This window comes from Acanthochromis polyacanthus, chromosome 22 (genome assembly GCF_021347895.1).
Source record: "Acanthochromis polyacanthus isolate Apoly-LR-REF ecotype Palm Island chromosome 22, KAUST_Apoly_ChrSc, whole genome shotgun sequence".
NCBI lineage: Eukaryota > Metazoa > Chordata > Actinopteri > Pomacentridae > Acanthochromis > Acanthochromis polyacanthus.
This window is the reverse complement of record NC_067134.1, coordinates 8,688,303-8,704,144: the sequence shown is the minus strand read 5'-3', so window position 1 is coordinate 8,704,144 and position 15,842 is coordinate 8,688,303. Positions and strand designations below refer to the sequence as shown.

At 38.1% G+C, this 15,842-nt stretch overlaps 1 protein-coding gene across 22 annotated transcripts in view; it reads right to left on the bottom strand.

Annotated features, from left to right (window-relative positions):
• LOC110969725 (CLIP-associating protein 1-A-like) overlaps nt 1-15,842 on the bottom strand; it is a 70,578-nt gene that overhangs the window by 36,167 nt on the left and 18,569 nt on the right. For 20 of the 22 annotated variants that reach the window (XM_051941625.1, XM_051941632.1, XM_051941630.1 and 17 more), the window contains one exon: nt 15,162-15,232. In XM_051941625.1, coding sequence (XP_051797585.1) covers nt 15,162-15,232 — 71 coding nt within the window. Of the gene's footprint in view, nt 1-2,915; nt 3,124-11,222; nt 11,307-15,161; nt 15,233-15,842 lie in introns of those variants that run through there. The other 2 variants (XM_051941642.1, XM_051941641.1) reach the window with 2 other exon arrangements.

The following is a 15,842-nucleotide window of genomic DNA, read 5'->3' as shown; positions in this document are numbered from 1 at the left end:
AACAAGACTGCAACATTCCACAAAAAGATGCAAAATCACCACAAAACGACAGAAAACTCCACAAAAAACACTAAATTACCACAGAAGACACACAAATCCCATAAAAAGATGCAACATTGCCACAAAAACACACAAGAAACCTTCAAAAAGACACAAAATCACCAAAAAAAATACACAAAATCACCAAAAAAAGACATGGAAATCATCCAAAATATGCAAAATCACCACAAAGACACACAAAATTAAAACAAAACATACTATATTACTAAAACAAGGCCCCAAAACGACACAAAAAGATGCAAAATCACCACAAAAACACAGAAAACCTCCTGAAAAACACTCTAAACAACCAAAAAGCACACAAAAATCCTACAAAAAGATGCAAAATCACCACAAAAACACAGAAAACCTCCTGAAAAACACTCTAAACAACCAAAAAGCACACAAAAATCCTACAAAAAGATGCAAAATCACCACAAAAGCAGTGGAAACTTCACAAAACATACTAAATTACCAAAACAAGACAAAAAGATGCAAAATCCCCTCAAAAAGACATACGATATTCAAAAAAAACACCCTAGATTAAGAAAAAAGATGCAACACTTTCCCCAAAAAGACCCAAAATCACCACAAAGGCTTAAAAAAACCCTCAGATTTATTTTGTACTTTCACACGTGGATCTGTTGAATGTTATTCAAGAAGGAGATTAAAGCTCCTGTGCTGGATTTTAACTCCTCCAACAGCCGGGTGAGTTTCCCCTCAGCTCAGGAATCTGCTCGGCCAGCGATCGATCCTTCTTCATTATTTAACGTTTGCACACACACAGCAGCAGGACGCTTAGAAAACGCATCGGTCATGGCCATCAGGTCGCAGTTCCTCCTGCGAGCAGAATCCACAGCTCCCAATATCAACACAAGGGGACTGTGTGAAGGAAAAAACCCTGAACTTAAGATCAACAGAAACGCAACACGACGGGACCAAACCAGGACCAAAGATCTCTGCCAGCAAAGCACACTTTCCAGCCTAAAATCAGTTTATTGGGACATTATTGAGTAGAGAGGCAAAGTCTAGAGAGGCTGGAAACCTGTAGCGTTTGCAGGTTAACAAACATGTCTGACAGAGTCCTCAAAATGTTTAAAGGTTACAGAGAAAGGTCACCACAAAGAAGCAAAATCTACACAAAGAGTCACAAAAACTCCACAAAAAGATGCAAAGACACCACAAAGGCTCAGAACTCCCACAAAACGATGCAACATGACCTCAAAGACACAAAACCACCACAAAAACACTAAAATCACCAGACAAGACACATAAACCCAACAAAAAAAGCAGAATCACCATAAACAGACAGAAAACTTCACAAAACGTACTAAATGACCAAAATAAGCCCAAAAAAACTTCACAAAACCACCAAAAATACATGGAAATCCCCCCAAACACGCAAGAGCACCACAAAATGATAACACTCCACAAAACATACCAAGTTACCAAACCAAGACCCAAAAACTCCATAAAAAGACACAAAATCACTTCAGAAAGCTATAAAACCTCAACAGAAACACACCAATGTATCAATCGAGAAACATAAACCCTACAGAAAGATGAAAAATCACCACAAAAACACTCTAAATGACCAAACAAGACATATAGACCCCACTAAAAGATGGAAAACTCCACAAAACATGGCAAATTACCAAAATAAGACCCCAAAACTCCACAAACAATTTGAAAAAGTGCGACAAAATACTCAAAATTTCCCAAACAAGACCCCAAAACTGCACAAAAAGACCCAAAATCTCCATAGACACAGTTAGGGCCTCTTTAAAAATGTACCAATTAGGCTCAAAAAGTGAAAAAAACAACAACTTTATTTATGAATAATCCAACTAATCAGGGTAGAAATCATGGTGAAAGGAAAAGGGCTGTAGCTGCTGGCCAAAAGAAACAAAAGAGGGGTGGTGAACGAGGCTAACCCGGCAATGGGCCCTCGGACCAGTCACCATCCCTATCTAAACCGCCTAACCAAAAATAACTGCTACGAAAGGAAAACGGCAAAAAGAGGACTACCAGCAACTACAGCCAAACTAAAACAACAAATCCCAGCAATCTAAACACGCATGGGGGGAGAATAAATCAAACTCATTGTTAATCACGAAAGGAGAGTTTCCCCAAACACCCTCACACGTTTACAGAGGGAGGACATGTGGCTTTGTGGTGCTCATGCCTGCCTCCCTCTCCTGCCTCCCTAAATACCCTCCTCCTCCCTAAGCGCTGACAGCACTCAGGTGTGCTGCAGCTGCACAGGTAAAGGGAGGAGTGAGATCAGAGAGAGGCAGCAGCCAGCCACACATAACACTATTTTACCAATCGAGACACAAAAATCCTACAAACAGACACAAGATCATCACAAAAGACACAAGAAATCGTGTAAAAAACATGCAAAATCACCTCAATAAAACAGAAAGGTCCACAAAATACTCTACATCACCAAAATATGAGCAAAAAAACTTCCCAAAAAGACGCGAAATCCCCTCAAAAAAGAAACAAAATCTCCACAAAAACACTCTAAATTACCAAACAACACACATAAACCCTACAAAATGATGCAAAATCCCCACAAAAATCACCAAAAAAGACACGGATATCCACAAAACAGTCTAAATGACCAAAACAAGACACATAAACACCACAAAAAAAGATGAAAAATCTCCACAAAACCGACCAAACAGAACCAGACCCGTGTGATGAACCTGGACAGACCATCTAATGAAGCCACTGGCGTTAATTTTAACGTTGACGGAGCAGCTCTGTCCTCTTAAAGTCCACTCTGTCCTGACCTTAACTCTCAGACTGTGTTTACATTCTCTCTCCTCTTCCTTCATTCATTCATCGCTTTCATCCCTGCAGCAGCTTACAGGAGCAGATCCGCCTGCAGACCAGTTTCCTCAGCATGCCGACGGACGGACAGACGGACGGACGGACAGACGGACGGACAGACAGGCCGGTGGTCCTCCTCACGTCTCCCCCAGACGAGGAGACATCAGAGGGGAAGAGCAGCCTGGCCTCCCCCCTCTCCTCCCTGGAAACATGTGCCTCGATCCTCCTCCTCCTCGGCTTCGTCCTCTAATTCACTCCACGGGATGGAGGAGGAAGCAGGAAGAGCAGGAGGAGCAGCAGGAGTGGACCAATGGGAGGAGGAAGGAGGCGGGGCTGGTGGGCGGGGCCAGGGATGACGGAGACATGATGACTCAGGAAGGAGGAAGAGGAAGGACAGCGGGGTTCATCCAGCTGCTGCAGAGGTTTCATCTCTGCGAGCTCAGTTCTGCTCGACGTGCAAATACGCAGGCTTTAAATCATAAAAAGGCAAAGAAAATGATAGAAAGTGACATACAACTCCCAGAAAAGCACACAAGCAGACCAAAAGAACACACACAACCCTACAAAAAGATGTAAAATCACCACCTAAATATGCAAATTCACCAAAACCAAACTAAATCACACAGAAAAGATGCAAAATTACCAGCAAAACGATGCAAAATCAGCGCAGAGAGGCACCAAAACCATAGAAAGAGTGGCAAAATTCTCACAATAAGATGCAAAATCACCACAAAAATACAGAAGAACAATATAAATGACCAAAAAATTAGCATAACCTTTACAAAATACAAGAAATCACCACAAAAAGATGCAACATGACCGCAAGCACATGTAAAATCAGCCAAAAAGACACAACTCCCGCCTCTCCAAAAAAAAAAAAGTTGCTAAATCACCATTAAAAGGCTTAAACCCCCCATACAGGCACACAAAACTACCAAAAAAAGACACACAACTCTACAAAAAGCACCCAAATATGCAATTTCACTAGAACCACAATAAATCACATAGAAAATATGCTAAATTAACCACAAATAGACACCAAAATTATAGAAAGAAATGCACAATTGTCACAATAAGATGCAAAATCACCACAAAAATACACAACAATATGAATGACCTTTACAAAATACAAAAAATCACCACAAACAGATGCAAAAACCTCACAAAGCTCTCCCAATACACAAAATTACCCAAAAAAAGAAACAAAAACCTTACAAGAAGATGCAAAATCACAACAAAAAACCTACAACTCCCACAAAAAGACACAAAAAAATAAAAAAATGCACATAAAATCCTCAGAAAACACACTCAGTTACCAAAAAAGACAGAAGAACCTTACAAAAGGACACAAAAACCTCACAAAAAGACATTAAATGAGCACAGAAAGATGTCGACAACAACAGAGCAGTTCCAGTGTTTGTCCAGCAGAGGGCAGCGTCACTCAGCTGCTAGTTTTATCTGGACACCAGTTCTACTTCCTCCTTCCTGTTTCAAAGGTAAACATTCAGAGAAAACAGGAAGAGGAAGGTCATGAACTGGTTAGAATAAAGACTTTGCACTAAAACAACTGATTATTTACACAAATCTTCGATCTGAATCCACACAGACGCTCCAAGATCTGTAAAAATCCAACATACAACCTTCAACCGAACAAACCTTTAGACAGAAGAGTTCTCCAAGATAAGGATCGTAAAGATCTACATCTGGACAGTAACAATCCAACATAAAACCTCCAGATTGTTCAACAAACCCTTAGATAGAAGAGTTCTCAAAGACCATCATCAGGAAGATCTCCATCTGGACAGTAACAATCCAACATACAACCTTCAACTGAACAAACCTTTAGATGGAAGAGTTCTCCAAGATAAGGATCGTAAAGATCTACATCTGGACAGTAACAATCCAACATACAACCTTCAACTGAACAAACCTTTAGATGGAAGAGTTCTCCAAGATAAGGATCGTAAAGATCTACATCTGGACAGTAACAATCCAACATACAACCTTCAGCTGAACAAACCTTTAGATAGAAGAGTTCTCAAAGACAATACTCATAAAGACAACAACCATGACTGAACTCAGCACAGAAAATCCCCTGTTTCCTGTTTAAAATGTCAAAAATAAAATACATCTCCATCCTGATGACATTTACAATGATAGAAACTGGAACAAATCCTGTTCTGGTTACAAACAAATTCAGTATTTCAATGGACATTTTTCATTGGGTTACTGTCTTTCTGAGGGGAGTTTGCGTCTTCTTGTAAGGTTTTTGTTTCTTTTTTTTGCTATTTTAGTGTGTTTTCGTAGGGTTTTTGTGTCTTTTTTTAAATCTTGTGTCTTTTTGTTTGGGACTTGTAGGGTTTTTGTGGTAATTTTACATCTTTTTGTAAGGTTTTTGCTTCTTTCTTTGGTATTTTCATGTGTTCTGTGGGAATTTTGTGTATTGTTGTAGGGTTTTTGTGTCTTTTTGAGGTAATTTTGCATCTTGTAAGGCTTTTATTTCTTTTTTTGATAATTTATTGAGTTCTGTGGAAATTATGTGTGTTTTGTCGGGTTTTGTGTGTTTTTTTGCTATGTAGTGTGTTTCTGTGGTGATTTCGCATCATTTGTAAGGTTTTTGTTTCTTTTTTGGTAAATTTATGTTCTCTTGTACGAGGGTTGCAGGGTTTTTGTATCTTCTTGTGGTGATTTTGTATGTTTTTGTCAGGTTTTTGTCTCTTTTTTGGTCATTTAGTGTGTTTTGTGGAAATGTAGTTTGTTTTTCTAGGGTTTTTGTGTCCTTTTTTTATGTTTTCTAATCATTTCATCCAGAAAGTAGCGGCTAGACTGACTGATAACAAACATACTGGTTAGCTGCAGTCTTATTTTACATCATAATTCTTTAGGGGCCAAGAACACACTGTGATCTTTTCACTTTGAAGCATCATCAGTGATTAAATTTCACACTTCTCTGATTTGGTCATTTGCATCTAATTTCTCAGTTAATTAAGCTTTTTAAGTCATTTTTCAGACTAAATAAAGCCCAGAAATCACTAGTTTCAGCTGCTCCAATGTGTAAATCTGCTGCATGTCATGTCTTAATACAACAGCCAACTACAGATCTTTGATTCTGATCAAACAAATCAGTATTTAAATAGACGTTTTTCATATATCCTTGATGTTTTGCAGAACAATAACTCATTTAAATGATGAAGAGAGGAACTGGCAGACAGACTGGTGATAAAAAGCTGCAGGGTAAGACTTTGAATTGACAGATTTGATGTGTGCAGCTCCTCTCCCACGCTCCCCGGCTTCTTTTACTCGTAAACTTAAATTCATTTTGTGAATTCACATCGGTGAGATCAGCTGTCAGACTCCATCAGGCTTCCAGCTCCTGAAGACTTTTAGGCGCTGCCAGGAGGAAAGCTTGTGACCTGGCTTTCAGACGAGCGTCGCAATTAGTCTCAGACACTTTGTTCCCCCTGGTGATTATCACAAATCAGTTTTTATTCTCTCCAACAAAGCTGTAAAAGTTCTGGTGGCAGCGCTTCAGTTTCAGTTTTACTGGACTTCAACTGAACTGACGTCGCCTGAAGTATAGAATTATGATCACGCAGCTACTTTCTTGATTAAATGACTCGAAAACCTCAAAAACAATAAAAAAAATGTCCATTAAAATACTGATTTCTTTGGGGAAAAGACCACAATTAAAGATCTTCAGTTAGCTGATATATTAAGACACAAAATGCAACAGGTTTACACATTTAAACAACTAAAACTAGGAAAATTTTGTCTTTTCTTTTGTCTAAAAGTGACTAAAATGCTCAAACCGTTATCAAAATAGCTGTAGATTATTAAATCAGAGGTGTGAAGTTTAAATGTGGTTGACACTTCAAAGTGAAATTATCACAGTTTGTTCTTAACGCGTACAGAATTGTGATGTAAAATCAGACTGCAACTAATCAGTATTTTTATTATGAGTCAATCTAGCAGCTACTTTCTGGCTGAAATTATTAGAAAACATCCAAAAACTATCAAATTTGTTCATGAAAATATTGATTTGTTTGCCCAGAATTGAATATCTTCAGTTTGCCGTTCCATTAAAGTCAAAAATTCACCAATTTACACACTAGAGCAGCTGAAAGACACAGAAGCCCAACAAAAACATTAAATTAAAAAAAATATATATAAACCGACACAACCCCCCTCCAAAAAACCACACTAAATTACAAAAAAAAGAAAAAAAAACAGACACAGAAGCCCAACAAAAACATTAAATTAAAAAATATATATATAAACCGACACAACCCCCCTCCAAAAAAACCACACTAAATTACAAAAAAAAGAAAAAAAACAGACACAGAACCCCAACAAAAACACTAAATTACAAAAAAACAAAACAATAACAGACAGACACAGAACACACAAAATTACCAAGAAGACCTACAAATGGACACAAAACCCCAACAAACTAGCCTAGCCGCGCTAGACCCATGCTCTGAAGACACAAGGGTCTAGGCACGCTCGACAGGGAGGGAGGCAGGCTAAAAGGTTGTCTATCAAATCACTCTGCAGCAATTGGGTAGGTATACAACCAATCAGTGCAACGAATAGGCTCCTAGAGCGCCGGAAATCAGAGGATGCGGTAGTTCGGTGAAGCCTTATTTATACAGTCAATGGGTGAAGCTCAAGTATATTACAGACATGTTAATAGAAAGATTATTCAGAGTCGGTGCTAATGGAGCTCAACGACTGTTGTCGTTTTTGTTGTCGACCCTGGCAGAGAATTAAATTTGTTGCCGTGGGTTGTCTAGCGCGGCTAGGCTACCAACAAACTACACTCAGTTACCAAAACACCCTCAAACTGACACAGAACGCCAACAAAACAAGAAAAATTACCAAAAAGACCCACAAACAAACCCTAAATGCTCTGTTGTGTGACACAATCTTTTCCTTAAGATGACAGGCAAGAGTAAGACAGGCAAAGTATGAACAGAATTGTCCATGCAAGCTACAGTAGAAGCTAATTAGGCAGCTGTGCACAGAGAAGCTTCTAGTCTCCACTCAGACAGCTGTGAAACAAAAAATGCTTTAAAACTAGTGAAACGAGGCATACTAATGTCACATCGACCCAAACTGAAACCAAGTGGTTTTATCTACATCTGTAAGATGCCAAAATCAGGATTAATACTAGATTACATTTTCAGCACTACAAACAATTAATGAGATATTTCTATGAGCCTGAGATATTCAATTTACAACAATAAAATCTGTACATTGGAGAAGCGGGAAACAGAATATGTTTCTGTGATAAATGCCTCAAAATGCAACCTAAAAGCAAAAGCACAGCATCAAAGTGCTACTTAGCATCTGTATTTGTGCTCCTTTCTTATGTTTTCAGAGTCAGCTGGTCTCAATTCCTGTTGGGGATAAAGATTTCCTGGCTGATATCCTCCAGCGTCTGTGGAGAGGACTTTTCCTGTTGTGTTGTCTGCAGAGTCTTGTTGTGTTCTGTGTATTTGCACAGTTACAGGAAGGTTGACGCACTTTGCAAACTTAAATAAAGTTATAAATATTATCACTATTTACTTAAAGGGTCAAATCTTTGGTACATTTTTGAATTCACGTTTTACACTATTTAGTGCTGGTAATCTTTTTTGTCATATAGTAACTTGATGTAACTTAAAAGTAAATTATGTTGAATTTCCAGGAAAACGCGCTCACTTTCTCTGTTGCTGTTGGCTAAATTACCAAAAACAGACATGAAACCCTACAAAAAGTTGCATAATCACCACAAAAACATGCAAAATCCCCACAATAATATTTAAAAACCCCACATAAAGACATGAACCCCCACAAAAACACACTAATTTACCAAATAAAGACACAAAGCCATGACAAAAAGCTGCAAAATCCCCACAAAAAGACTGCATTGCCTAAAAAGACAACAAAAAATCCACAGAAAGATGCAAAATCATCACAGAAATATGACACTTCACCCCAGAAACAAATGATATTATCAAAAAATGATGCAAAATCACCACAAAAAAGAAGCAAGATCAAACCAGACACAGAAACCCAACGAAAACACAATAAATTAGCAAAAAAGACCTACAAACAGACACAAAACCCTAACAAGAACACGCTAAATTATCAAAAAACAACCAAAAAACACAGAACCCACACAAAAGTACCAAAAAAAACACAAATAGACACAAATCCTAACAAAAAAGCCAACAAAAAGATGCTATAACAACACAAAAACTCACAAAATCAACAAAAAAGACACGAAAACCAACAAATACACCCAGAAACCCCCCAAAAACACACTAATTTAACAAAAAAAACCTGCAAATAGACAAAACACCCCAACAAGAACACACTAAATTACAAAAAAACTCTAAAAAATACCACAAAAACATGCAAAACCAACACAACTGGATACTCATGCATTTCCTCTGAGACATGTTATGCTTTAAATGAACTTTATCAGATGTATTTTCTTTATCTTGGGTTGGTAAGCAGCTAGTGAGACACTGGCTGGTCCCTTCAGTCTCTGCTCTGGTTGTGTTTTGGTGCTTTTAAAGTAAACAGTCTTCATTATTCAGGAGCTTTCCAGCCGGTTACCTGCCTCGTCTCTCCACGCCTTCATTCAGAGCCGCTCAGAGACCAGAAAACACCAAGCCACAGCGTCACGTGCAACGAAACGAAACGTGAGCAGTGAACAGTTGATTTCATGACCGGAAGGATGTTATCGATGGCTTAATTTCATCCCGTCTGGAATGTCGCAGAGACAAAGCACTAAATTATGTTCAGATGGTGCAAAAAAATGCAGCTGAGAGACTTCAAAGCAACAACTTGCTGGAGAAAATCAGTTAATCACTAGATAGAGTTATGAAAATACACAAAAACTGCCCTTGTGGTATTAATTACGACTAAAAATACACCTTTTGTCTACTTTTGCATCTCCAGAACGACAATAATTCATGTTGTCTTGACTTCATTTGTGAAGCAAAGATCCATAAAAAGACAGTTTGTATTAACATCCGTAGTGACTGACACAGAACCCCAACAAAAGCACTGAAGTACAAAAGAAAACAATACACAAACACAGAACCCCAACAAAAACACACTAACGTACCAAACAACCCTAGAAACAGAGATAGAACCCCTCCAGAAAGAAACACAACTTCCAAAAAGACCTACAAACAGACACAAAAGCTCAACTACAGTTTAAAAAATGCTACAAAAAGATACAAAACCCCAACAAAAACCATACAAAATCACCACAAAAACAGGTAAAATCACCAAAAAAGACACAGAACTCCAACAAAAACACACTAACGTACCAAACAACCCTAGAAACATTGACAAAATCCCTCCAAAAAGAAACACAACTTCCAAAAATACCTACAAACAGACACAAAACCTCAACTAAATTTTAAAAAAGCAACAAAAAGATGCAAAACCCCAACAAAAACCATACAAAATCACCACAAAAACAGGGAAAATCACCAAAAAAAGACACAGAACTCCAACAAAAACACACTAACGTACCAAACAACCCTAGAAACATTGACAAAACCCCTCCAAAAAGAAACACAATTTCCAAAAAGACCTACAAACAGACACAAAACCTCAACTAAATTTTAAAAAATGCTACAAAAAGATGCAAAACCCCAACAAAAACCATACAAAATCACCACAAAAACAGGTAAAATCACCAAAAAAGACACAGAACTCCAACAAAAACACACTAATAGACCAAAAAACCTACAAACAGAAACAAAACCCAAACAAAAATTGCCCTCGTGGAAATAATTATGAGTAAAAATACGCCTTTTGTCTATTTTTGCATCTCCAGAACGACATTATTTCAAGTTTTCTTGACTTCACTTGTGTAGAAAAGTTCCATAAAAAGACATTCATGGTGACAAATTTAAACCTCCTTTAGCAAACAGAATGAGCTTAAAACAAGATGTTAGTTTTTCATTTTGCAAACAAAACTCCTTCACATGTCTGATATTGATATAAATGCAACCTGAACACTAGAAACAATGACAACAACACAGCTGGACAGCAGGTGTTTTTCTTAAATTACAGAAATAATTTCTGTCAAAATAAGTGGAATTATCGACATATTTCACGTGAGGAGGCTACAGACAAGAACAGAGCAGGATTACATGCATCGCCGAGCTTCAGTTACTTGTGGCATCCAGTTCCTAATTACGATCCCACTGCAATTATCCAGGATTATGAGCGCAAAGTTCCCAACAGAGTTATTAAATCAGAGGTACAGATTCTCCACGAGGCTCAGAGACGCTTACAGCAGGTGTTGAAATGAAAAACCTGCTGGGTAAATTTACCTTTGCGGCTTGGCGAGGCGACACTTTCCACCTACCGGAGGAGACGCACTGAAACCCAGAGCTGCTGCTGCCTCCTCCCTTCCCCTCCAAGCCGGTCTCGTGACTACAGCCAACACCACTCCTACAAAATAAAAGCCCTGGGCAGCTTCAGTGAGGACACTCGCTCTGTTTTTCCTCTGGTTTCCTACTTTTCCTTCCTGGCTTGGAAGTCTTTTTCTACTCTTTATCAGGAACCAGGTCAGACTGATGAGAGAAAAAAAGATGCAAAACCACCACAAAAACAGATCACATTACCAAAAAAGACAACAAATCTACACAAAGATGCAAAATCACCGAAAAAGGAAGCAAAACTCCACTCAAAAACAGATTGTATACCCAAATAAGACCAAAAAAATCACCACAAAAATGCACTCAATTTCCAAAGAAGACAGAAAACCCAGACAAGAAGTTGCAAAATCACCACAAAAACAGACTACATCACCAATAAAAGACCACAAAGATGCAAATTCAACACAAAAAGAAGCAAAGTCGCCACAAAAGGAACCAATCTAGGAATTGAAAACCTCTATATACCCCAATAAGACCAAAAGAGCCACAAAAAGAAGCAAAAACTCTGTACAAACACATAAAACCCTCAAAAAACACACTACATTACCAATAAAAGGTACAAAATCCCGACAAAAACATGCAAAATCAACACAGAAAGATGCGAAAGTGCCACAAAATTACACTCAATTTCCAAAAGAAGACATAAAACCCAGACAAAACGTTGCAAAATCAGACTGCATTACCAAAAAGACCACAAAACCCCCAAAAGACGTAAATTCAGCACAAAAATTTACTACATTACCAAAAAAAAGACAAGAAACCACACAAAAAGATGCAAAATCAACATAAAAGCAGACATGACCAAAAAACACACAAATATATGCAAATTCATCGCTTCAAAACGTTGTTAATTAGTTCTCTTAACTGAAACATCTTTCTGTATTCTCTGCAGAAATCAAAGACACACTTTTAGGAAACAACCAACTGATGTCATGACTGGTTATTATGAACTCAAAGTTTGTCTAAATTAGCAAAAATCACACAAAAATGACTGACTAACAGTCCAAGATAATTGTTTTTTCCCATAATGACTCCAAATTTGTTCAAAATAGAAAAAAAACTGTCCAAAATGACTGTAAATTTGTCGTAAAGTATATAGAAATGCCTCCAAAATGACTACAAATTGTCCAAAATCACATGAAATATGAGCGAAATAGCAAACATTTGTCAAAATTTTTTAAATAATTAATAATAATAATAATATTGTTTTAGGTTTTTGAGGAGACTTTCTGTATTTTCTGCAGAAATCAAGGACATAGTTTAAAGAGTAGTTTAAAACTAGCAACTGATGTCATGATTTGTTGTTATGAACCCAAACATTTCACCAAAACAGTTCGTCCAACATGACAGAAATGTTTTCAATACGATTCAAAACTCATTAAAAACAGCAAGAAAATGACTCTAATATTGTGCTTGAGTACAAAACTGGGCCTCAAAATGACTCAAAAAGTCTTCAAAATCACAAAAAACTCTGCAAAAATGTGTAAAAATTCATAAAAAAATTACTGATTTTATCATTTTGCCAAATATATTGAAATAATTACAAATTCTTGGCCTCATCTGCGACTGTGTGATGTGTTTTCTCCTCCATGTGACAGAAAAAAAGGATTTCACGGCTTGAAAAGGGTCTAATCTATAAAAATCAGGACGATATTCCCATGGAGCTTTAAATAGGCCTGTCTAAAAGGACTACTGTTTGGATTTTTTAGGGGTATTTAACAGATCTAATGAATGCTCAGCACCATGTCTCCATATTTTCCCACATTGCTGATATGTGGGTTGAGACTCTGTTTACTTTCGAGGCACAAACTGCTATTTCTGCCTTCAGAACCTGATTAAAAACACAGAAACATCTAAAAATCCGTCCACAACACATGATAAGAGCGGCTGCTTTCTGTCCCAGTTCTGCCGGCTCAGATTTCCACTTCGCTTTGAGTCGAGAGCACAAAGAAACCGCTCAGGTTGCATTCGGACTGAAAGACGGCAAACTCAAGGGCTTCCCTCAAACGCTGCGACTTACGGACAGAAACAGTTCAGAATTCTGTCAAAAACAAGTACATCCATTTCTTAAATCACATCGTAGAATCGCTGTAACAGCACAAGAATGTCGACCATGGAAAGTCAAATGTTACAGCAGTTCACTATGGTGCAGTGAAGCACAAGATAAACCCTTTATAATGAAGTAATCTGATGACTAATCAGATCTGAAATCAGTTTTATTATCTGGAGCCAACGTTAGCCTCTAGGCCGAGAACGTTCAGAGTTCCTTATCAACAGCACCCGCTGCTCCAATGGTGGCATAATAATCATAACCATCCAGACTTTAACTCCACACTAAATCACCAATAACCAAATCCTGACAAGAATCATGACAAAAACAGACTACTATACCAAAAAAGACACAAAAAGAAATCCAAAATCATCACAAAAACATGTAAAATCATCACAAAAATGAGCAAATTCACCACAAAAATATACTACGTCACCAAAGAAGACACAAAACCCCAATAAAAAGATGCAAAATCAACATAAAAACAGACTACATTACCAGAAAAGACACAAAAGCACACAAAGAGATGCAAAATCAACACAAAAACAGACGACATCTTATCAAAAAGAAATGTAAATTCACCACATAAAGATGCAAAAATTCTGAACAGATTCAAAACTCGCCAAAAACACGCTAAGTTGCCAATAAAAGACACAAAATCCTGACAAAAACACGGAAAACCACCACAAAAACAGACTACATTACCAAAAAAAGACCAACAAAGAAAACCGAAAGATGCAAAATCACAACAAAAACACGTAAAATCAACACAAAAATATACTGTTACCATAGAAGACACAAAATCCCAACTAAAAGATGCAAAATCATCTCAAAAAGATCCAAAACACCACAAAAACAGACTACACTATCAAAAAAGACACAAAAGAACCCACAGAAAGACACAAAATCAACATACAAAGAAACTACATGACCAAAAAACACCAAAAAACACAAGACTGATGCAAAATCACCATAAAAAGATACAAAAACTCCACACAAAGACACAACCCTGCCCCAAAACACACTAAGTTACCAATAAAAGTCACATCTCCCTGACAAAAAGATGCAAAATCACAACAAGAGACTACGTTACCAAAAAAAGACACAAAACCCCGACAAAAAAACACCACAAAAACCGACTACATTACTAAAAAAAGATGAAAATTACCACAAAAATATGCAAAAAACCCCCACAAAAACAGACTACATCACCAAAAAAGGCAGAAAACCCTGACAAAAAGATGCAAAAACCCCACAAAAACATTACCAAAAACCCTGAAAGATGCACTAACCCTGTCCCTAACCAGATGACAGCATAATAATGACAACCATCCGGACTTTAACTCCTAAGCAGCACACAGGTTTGACCCTTTTGCAGTAGATCTGTAAATAATCTGGGTTCAGAACATCAGTTCAGACCCAGATCCCTGACCACACTTGTCCTGGGACAGGTGGAAGAGGGATGAAGTGGTCCACTTCCTGTCAGGTGAGTTTAGGGTCTCCTGTTGAAGGTGAAGTTCCCCGGGCCTTGTTTCGTCCCCTTTTAGGTCTCTTTTATGGAGTTTATGGAGTGTTTGGTGCAGTTTGGATGTGAGCAGCGTCACATGTCGGTGTCTTGAGGCCACGTTCAACAAGAAACAGTACAAAGTGTGACATCAACAAAACAACACTTCCATGACAACAGGTTGATCCCACAGCCAGCCAGAACCATCAGGGCCTTAAAACCAGCCTGAGTCCAATAAACAAAACCACAATGACGAAAGCAGCCGGTGGGCTCTTACCTGACACAGGTGACAGGACCATGTTCCCCGACCTCTGGACTTCATCGAACTTACTGAAGATCACGTTGAGCCTGCAAACAGAGTGGGAGCAGAGGATCAGCACCAAATACCAAACAGGAAATAAACCGTGGTGGCTTCAGGCGCTGAAAAACTGAAAAGTGGCTCATTTCACACTCCCCAGAGAGCAGAGAAATAGGCCAAAGGAACAGTCCGTCGAGTCTCTGCATCCAAAAATACCCAACCAAGAGAGACTGTGACGCCTGCCGGGGAATATTATTAGAACAAACACTAATAATCACAATGTCAGTGGAGCACCAGCCATCGGTGGCTCTGAAGTTAACTAGACAATAGCAGTGTGCTGACGGTAAAGTCACCTTAGAAACCATGGATTAAGGTCAGTGTGTTCAAGATAAATGCATCCAGGTGTTGAAATGACGGGTCAATTATTCAGGCAGTCGTCACCAGAACAGCAACGGTCAATTAATTGAATAGATCACAGGAAAAAACAACTAAACTGGCAAACATGTTGGCAATTATTTATTCACCGGAGACTTATTCACATTTTTACAACAATTATATGAAACCTAAATAACTGTACACTCGAATGTCAATAATCTGGATATTAACTATTGAAGAGCAAAAATCTGTACATTAATGTACCAAACAGTAAGAAACTTGGAT